Genomic DNA, 8,870 nt, shown 5'->3' with positions numbered 1-8,870 from the left:
GATAATTAAAAACAATATCAATTTTCTCTAGAAATAATATATTAAATAGAGTACAATCTAACTCTATTCACTATCTTAAATTTTGATTTTGATTTTACCTTGAAATATTTACCAACCAAAAAGAACATGTAAATGAATAAAATAAAATCTAGCTCAACTTATTAACTATCTTAAATTTTGATTTTTATTTCAGGTTGCAATATTTGCAAACCCCTGCAGCTTATAAGTTTTATTAAAAACTCAAGGCCTTGCTTAACCACGGCATAATTTCTTCTTTACGATGAATTCTTTTTCGAATTTGGTGAATTTTTTTCCAGATTTATAAATGTAAAAATGTTTAAATCATTATATTTTGAAAACCAAAAACAATGCAACACTACCAAAAATCCTTAAACACCCAAAATCCTAAATTTAATATTTATCATCAAAAATTTCAAAAAAATTTGACCCACTTTTTTTTTTTTTTTTTTAATCATACTGAAATTTTTATTATTTTTACTATTTTTACTAGCTAAAATGCGACATGTTTAGAGTACGCGGTAACTTAATTCATTTGACATTGTTCTTTCGTACGGACTAATAATCCGTTCACAATCATTAACTTTTTTTTCTAAGATAACAAAGTGAAATTTGATACCTCGATCAATATTTTAATGGGCCAAAACCCATACTCCTCGTACAAATGCTCATGTACTCCGTCTGAATTTAGCAGAGCAATTGGGTTTCTCCCAAAATGCTCTTCGGTGCTATTAATTTATGGTCCTCAGTGTTTTGAATTCAAGATGGTTGAAATTCATCACAACTTTTGAATGATTATTTTCTCTGACATCAATTTCCTTATTCTTTGAATACCCCAAATACTCCTTTTGTCATGGGCTGAGGTATTCAATGGTATATCCCCACATTTCCGTGTTTTCGGGAGTGTTTTTGGAACTGCAGCAGTTTTGTTGGCATAATCCCAGTATTTTAAGCCCAAATCTCACATTTTGGGAGTAGCCAAGTACTTCTTTTGGGAGGCTAGATCTTGCAGGAGCAATTTTATCACCCCAATTTCCAGTTTACTAGCCCATTATGCCACATTTTGTAGTGGCTAAATAGGGTTTGGGGGGCATAGATCTTAGATTTGTTTGGCAAAAATACTCACATTCTGGCATAAATTCTTGTTTCTTCGGTCGATTTCTTTTTTTTTTTGGGGATGTAATGGATCAAATGTGGACTGATCTTGCTGAAAGAATGAGTGAAAGCACCGAGGGGAATGCAAAAGGCAATAGATTGGTTCTTGCCGTGAAGGAGCAGAGCGAAATACAGGGACTGCAGGCAGCTGATATTCCATATCATTTGTGGGAGAATATCTTGGCTAGACTGCCGATTTCGAATATGTTCAGGATGTTGAGAGTTTGCACAGCCTGGAATTCAATGGTGCAGTCGGATTCATTTCTGATGGCCTACAAGAGGGTACCCCCGCAAGACCTTTTCTTCATTCTGTTTGCAGAAAATTGTAATAGAAATGTTGTTGCTGCCTATAATCCTATAGATGACAAGTGGGTTGTTATTCCCATGTCCTACATGTCATCTTCATGCCCTTGTTCTGTAACATGTTCAAGGCTTCGTAAGCCTATAGTATCAGGTGGGGGTCTGTTGGTAGCAGAGAACAGAAAGGGGTCCCTTGTTGTCTGTAATTTATTCACCAAAACCCATAGGATTTTGCCTCCCATGTTACCTATGAAGTCTCCCTATGTGGTAGCAATGGTGGTGTATCCAGAGAGAGACAGTGAGTATCAAATTTTGGTTGTAAGTATTGTTGATGGGATTTCTTCACAGGTGTATGATTCTAGGAGTGATTCATGGAACATTTGTGGTAGTTTTGAAGGGAGGTTTGCCATGTTGGGGAATGCTGCTCATTTAGATGGCTTTTTGTTCTGCCTCACCCATGGTCCTGATCACTTGTTGGCCTTTGATGTTGATGCCGGAACTTGGGATTTGGTTGAGGTTACCATGCCCCCTGTGGTTTGCCCGCATATACTGGAGCACGAGGGGTCCTTGATTCTTGTTGGGGGTATCGAGGAGCTTGGAGTTTTGAAGAAGATTAGTATATGGGAGCTCGATGAGTCTGTCAAGCAATGGCAGAAAGTGTGCAGTATGCCCGATCATCTCTTCAGTAAATTCAGTCACGGTAATCTTAATCACTTTTTCACTGTTGGTCTTTGGGGCAAGATTTGCTTTTACAGAAACTACTCTCCAGTCATTTTCATGTATGATCTTTTGGAGAATAGATGGTGTGGATTGCCACACTGTCCTCTTTACAGTCGCTTGTGTAAGCCAAGCTGGTTTTGCCTTGCATTGGAGCCCCGCCTTGACGCGATGGTATAATGCAAGTATCTTAGTTAACCTATTCCCGATAATGCAATCTCATAAATTGCATTCAAAATGTGGGCTTTCTTACCTTCATTTGTGTCTCTCTGTAATTATGTGACAAAGATAGGGACAGTTAACAGACATACTGACTTTTTTTGGGTTTGTTTTCTCTTACAATTTGGGCTATTGGGGCTTCTAAACTTTTGTACATGTCTCGTGAAATGAAGTCTCACTTGTATATAGATTTTTGGACAGATAAAATGATGGTATCTTTCTATTATTTTCCTGACAACTGTGTTGTTTTATTTCTTTTCCTTGTGTTGAATCTTTTTCTATGCTAGTAAAATTTGTATCTTCTAGTTTAGAATGTCGTAATGTTATTTAAAACGTTAAGACTCTTATAGGAATGGAATTATTTGGTATTAGCTGCATTTTAATTGGTATCTTCTAGTTTATAATGTTGTAATGTTATTTAAAAAGTTAGGACTATTATAAGAATGAAATTATTTGGTATTAGCTGCATTTTCGGAAACAACACCTTGTAGGCAGACCAAATTGTGTAGTGGCAGGTTCGCTTTATGGTGATTTCCAACTTTGGAAGGTTCAACAAAGTCTAAGTGAGTTAACCTTTACCTCACCCTGCATCTGTTAAAATATCTGTCAGCCAGAAGAAAGGCTCGCTTTCATTTTTGAATTTTGAATTTGTCACTTTTTGGACTTCCCTCTGCGATCAATTGAAATTGGCTTACTTGTCTTCATTTTATTTATGAATTTTGTTTAATTGCCAAAATCACTTCAATGTCTGGGATCCGTCATACTGTAAATTCTGGTTTAGTATTAGTCAATAAACTTAAGCAGACCTTGAGATTGCATAACGTAAACTATATCTGAAAGTGGTAACAACAATGTCTAGGATTAATATATGTGAATTTTCGGCAGTCGTTGCTTGCCATCAATGTTTATAAATGCAATGCTAGTTTGGAACTTTGGATACTTGAGGGAAACTTTACAAGCTTGATTTACAGGCAAAAGATTGTATGATCTCATTCTGTTGAATTTTTCGGATTCTTTGGTTTCCTGCTGTCATATACATATTCTAGCTTAAATATCTCTTTTCGTTAGACTCAATTTTTTATGTTTAGAAGTTTCTTCATGTTCAACAAATAAATGCTTGAAGGAAGGAGAGACATAAAGGCATAAATTACTGTCTTACAGACACGGAGACCTATACATCTGTGTAACCAAAAATCAAACATTATTATCTGGATACAGCTTGGTCCCCTTACGGAAACTTATATAATTGGGAAGATGGTCAAATTTAAAAATTGGTCTCTCTGACATCCATTCTGGTATACGCTGTGCTGCTGTTACGATGCAGCACATATGGAATTCTTGTTGCAGTAGTCTACTGAGGTGATTTTTTGGCCTTTTTCTGGGCAGATTTTCTTGTTGATTTTGCTTGAAATTGGGAAAATCACAGTTTTAAATTGTTGAGTCTGCACAATCTGAGTGCCCCAGGGGTTTTGCAGGGCACTGAATCCATTTTTACATTCAAAAAGCATTTTAAATGATGTTGGAACATTGTGATCTCACCAAGAATTGTGTTGCTGGATTCTGACGAAAAACCCCAAAATGTTGCCTTGTTAGACTACACCCTTCTTGTTGTCTGTGTCCTGTAGATAGTTTATTTCTCGTTTTGTGGCCTGCAGTAGCCTGCAATGGAAAATATGTACATTCTGTACTACCAGGTTTTATGAGCTAACAAAATTGAACAGATGAGAACGAAAAGCAGCAGAGAAATCACATCCTGTTTGGGATAAATAGTTGTATTTCTGAAGAGGGTTACAGAGTTGAATCTCTTTTAATATTAAATGCCAACGCACTTCCCAATTTTTTCTTACCACCACAATCTTAATAAATCTTTTGTTCTGATGTCAAAAGAACACATCTAAATCCCTTGAAAGAGATAACTTAACGTGTCTTCATTGTTATCTATGGATTTTTTGTTTTGTTTTTTTGTTTTTGTTTCTGTCAACAGCTTATGTCATGTTCCGGTGCCCACTTAAGTCATTCTCAGATAGGTTGGAGTAGGCTGGCCTTGGTTGACATGTGTTGGAGAGGCCAATCTTGGCTAACACATGTGTTAGAGGGACTGATGTGTAAGTCAAAGGAACAATGCTAGGTGTGATTGAGCATGGAGACCCAACAAAGAACCACAAAAGTGTGTCTGAAGCTAGGCAAGCTGACCCAAATCCATGTCTCGCTGCTTACCAGTCCATTGTAGCTGACATAGGAGTGATAAGGTGTTTATATCTAAGTTATCGGAAACGCTGCCCCCAACTCCCAGAAATGCCGTTCGGTGTTTCGTATACGGAAATGCGTACGAAACGACTTGGAAACGACATGGAAGTTTCACTTTTTCAGAAACGGCCAACCTGATATTTGAAACGTTTCAAAGGAGTTTCAAGAAAATTTGATCCATTTCCAGAAAATTTGGATATGTTTCCAGAAAATATGGATACGTTTCCAAGTTTCCAGTTTTCTAGGTTTCCAATGTTCTAGGCACTTTATTGCAAGAATATATTCCAGGTTTGTTTGTCCAGAGCATGTAAATGCAGCTAAATTCTTTGCAGACCTTATATCCACTTATTACAGCTCATCTGAAAGTGAACATTTATCTTGAAAAAGGATTCATGACATGATAGAGGTATTTGCCAACAAGTTTTCAACAATGCAAGATCTAAAGGATGGAAACCTGAAATTTGGAATGGAAACTCATAAGGTATCTATAATCTATGTAATCAAGAAGTGTTAAAATTGGCAACTAGGGCCAAACTCCATGTGGGTCATCTTATTAAAGGAAGTTGATATTTTTCTTGGATCCCTCTCATCGAGAGGTGTAGGCTTGATCTAAAGATCATCCGATTCTGATAAGTATTCATGGAGATATGAATTTATTTGTGTTATGGGACAATTCGTCAAGGTCGACCAGCAACGAAATAAACCCCTCTTGTGCTCAACGTTTTAGTATAAATAGAGGTGGCCTTCAATCATTTCAATACACTTGGGATCTTTTCCTCTCTACTTGTCTTTGGGTTTTAGTAGGAGGAGAGATCTTAAGGGATAACGCTGCCCTAACCCCGAGGGCAGAAGCTGGAATTGCCGGAAACTGCCAGAACAGTCGGGAAAGCTGACGCAGAGGGCAGAAGCCAAAACTGACGGGAAAAGCTGGAACTGTTGGAATAGCTAGAATAGCCGGAACTGTTGGAATAGCTAGAATAGTCGGAACTGTCGGAATTGCCGGGAACAGCCGGAATTGCCGGAACAGGCGGGAAAGCTGACGCAGAGGACAGAAGCCGGAATTGTCGGAACTGCCGGGAACAGTTAGAACTGTCGGAACTGTCGGGAACCGCTGGAATTGCAGACATTGCCGGGAACTATTGGAACAGCCAGAGCATCTATCTCCGAAGGAGAGCAGCATGCAAGGGACAACTAACTAACATTGGGACAATTGTGTAAAGTTTTGTAGATGTTCTATGCTAAGAGCAATTTCACTTTTCTCACAACAATCATACAAGTAGATAAGCAAAATGCAGATAGAACATATAAGCAGATCTTACAGAAGACAAATCAGAAACAAGAAAAATGAATGTGTTCGTTTCGGCGGTCAACAGGATGCTTCAACCAGCAAAGTCTCCTTTGGTCAGCCAGCCCAGCATGTGTCACAACAACCCTCTAACCAGCATGTGTCACAACAACCCTCAACGCTGTTCAAACTTCTTCGAAACCCTAGCAGCAGAAACCCTAGCATGTGAGTTTTGGTTGTCATAAAATTCTCTCCAACTTTTCCTGTATATATATCCATCAATGAGGGGTGTGTGACACATCTGTTGGGCATGTGAGCCTACATTACAAAACTGGCTGACCTTGCACATATAATTTATTAAGAATAATAAATTCACAATATAAGTTTTGCTCATCGGATTAAGACTATTTTTATGTGGATTTTACACCTCTCAGAAAGAGGAATCCAACAAAAATATTAGCCTCTTAATCTGAGCATCAGAACATGGAGTTTGGACCTAGTTGTCCAAATTTAACACTCCCTCTCAACTAGGGAGAACTCCATTTATTAGTGCAATCAACATCGTGAGTCATCCCGCCGAAACTTGCTTTGCTGGCTTCTTTATTTCAGAACAGAAGTAGGTCAGTCACAAAGACATCATTCCCCGACTGACATAGTCAGTCCAGAGGTCCCAGACCTCACAAATCTTGATCCCAGATCAAGTGGTTGGACCATGCCATCCTAGATAGAGAGTACGGCAATCTCTGATGCGTCCATCAGTCTTTGCTAATAGTCTCTAACTTTTCCACACCTCATTGGCCAAATGAGAGGTACTTCCCATGAGCCCTGAACTCAATGGGTAGGATGCATACGGGGCACAGATAAATGAGTGGCGAACCAGCTCAATAATCACAAGGGTGGGGCAAAAGCATTATGAGTGCTTATAGCTCCGAGAAGCTATCCCCAAAGCCCCCCAGAGCTCCCAGAGCTCATCGTCCAACAGGACCCACATCATAGGGTCTTTCCACGACACCAAGACTCTCACGGAAGGTTAGGAACTTGACCTTTCCCAGGGGCTTAGTGAGAATATCTGCGACCTGCTCATCAGTTCCTATATGATCGAGCCTTACGGCGGCTCGCTGTACCATATCCCGGATAAAGTGGTACCCGATATCAATATGCTTGGATCGGTCGTGGAACACAGGATTCTCAGTCATACGAATCCCACTCTGATTATCACAGAGTATCACAGTGGTATCTAGCACATGTTGGAACAACTCACTAAAGAGCTTCCTCAACCAAACTGCTTCACAACAGGCCATACTAGCAGTAATGTATTCGGCCTCCGTGGTGCTCAAAGCCACCGACTTCTGCTTCCTGCTCATCCATGAGATCGAAGCAGAACCAAGATTGAAACAGCATCCAGATGTGCTCTTACGATCCACCACACTGCCAGCCCAATCGGCATCAGTATATCCACGGAGTATCACACTCCCGGCAGTGTATCTCAACCCATGGTTTATCGTGCCCCGAAGATATCTCAAAAGATTCTTGGCACCAACCCAGTGAAAATGATGAGGCTCAACCATCTGTTGACTCAAAGTATTCACTGCAAAACATATGTCCGGACGGGTGTTCACTAAGAACATCAAAGCTCCTATGAGTTGTCGATACTCAGTAGGATTGGCCAAGATAGGCCCTGCAGCGCTGCCACTCAACTTCTTAAAGTTGAGTTCCATTGGTGTCGACACGGACTTACAGTCCACCATCCCAAATCTTTCCAGAAGCTTCACAATATATTTTCCTTGAGAAAGGAAAATCTCTCCAGGTCTCTGCCAGACCTCCAGGCCTAGGAAATAGTGCATCAGTCCTAGGTCTTTCATCTCGAACTCAGCAGCAAGCTCCCTCTTACATTGATGAATGAGAGGGTCATCACCTGTCAGGAAGAGGTCGTCCACATACAGCACTAGAATGAGAGGCTTTCCTTCCACAACCTTAAAGTAAAGGTTTGGATCAGCATTGCTTCGAGTGAAGCCCAGCTTCATCAAGTAACTATCCATCCTCTCATACCAAGCTCTGGGTGCTTGCTTTAACCCATAGAGGGCTTTCTTCAACCTGCAGACATAAGTGTCTCGATCTTGAACTTCAAATCCCAGAGGTTGTTCTACATACACCTCTTCCTTTATTGCACCATGCAGAAAAGCGGTCTTGACATCCATCTGATGAAGACTCCATCCTTGCGTAGCAGCAAGGGCTATGATGGATCAGATGGTGGTATATCGTGCCACAGGTGCAAATATATCGTCATAGTCAATTCCTTCCTTTTGAGAGAAGCCACGGGCAACAAATCTTGCCTTAAACTTTTCAGCACTCCCATCAGGTCCATGTTTAATCTTGTAGAGCCATTTAGAGGTGACAACAGATTTGTCCTTCGGTCTCGGGACCACATCCCAGACATCATTCTTCATAATAGCCTCATATTCTTCATGCATAGCATCCTTCCAGACTTGATGCTTGATGGCTTCCTCAAAAGATCCAGGTTCAGATTGTATAATAGAACTCATGGCAGCTAGATACCCTTGGTATCTACACGGCTTCTTGCTTTCTCGGAATGTCCCCCTTGGGGCAGCATGACCCTTAGCATCTTCGAGGGTGTCCCTGAGCCATGATGGCCTCTTTCCTAGAGAAGGGGAAGGATCAATAGGGTCCATTTGCCCTTCAACATCAGGCATAGTCTCATCCTGGGGTTCTTCCAGATTTCCAGGTCTTTCTTCATGATTTTCTTCAGATCTAGGAAGATCTACTACTTTCTTCAGGGAAGTATTTTTGTCAAAAGTGACATCATGGCTTATTTCTACTTCCCTTTGACCAGGTACATAGACTCTATATGCCTTAGAAGTCTCACTGTAGCCCACAAACATTCCTTTCTTTCTAGTAGCATCCAGCTTAC

General features: G+C 40.2%; 1 protein-coding gene across 1 annotated transcript; it reads left to right on the top strand.

Annotated features, from left to right (window-relative positions):
* Nucleotides 1-643: 643 nt before the first annotated feature.
* LOC149212792 (F-box/kelch-repeat protein At5g15710-like) lies at nt 644-2,647 on the top strand. Its single transcript, XM_089391904.1, has one exon. It carries the CDS (start codon nt 1,201-1,203, stop codon nt 2,368-2,370), a length of 1,170 nt encoding a protein of 389 aa, XP_089248030.1. The 5' UTR covers nt 644-1,200; the 3' UTR covers nt 2,371-2,647.
* The last annotated feature ends 6,223 nt before the right edge of the window (nt 2,648-8,870 follow it).

This window comes from Pinus tabuliformis, chromosome 1_1 (genome assembly GCF_031772625.1).
Source record: "Pinus tabuliformis cultivar Carrire ecotype Pingquan chromosome 1_1, CPIR1, whole genome shotgun sequence".
NCBI lineage: Eukaryota > Viridiplantae > Streptophyta > Pinopsida > Pinales > Pinaceae > Pinus > Pinus tabuliformis.
Note: the sequence above shows the minus strand (reverse complement) of the source record. Positions and strands in the feature narration are given on the sequence as shown.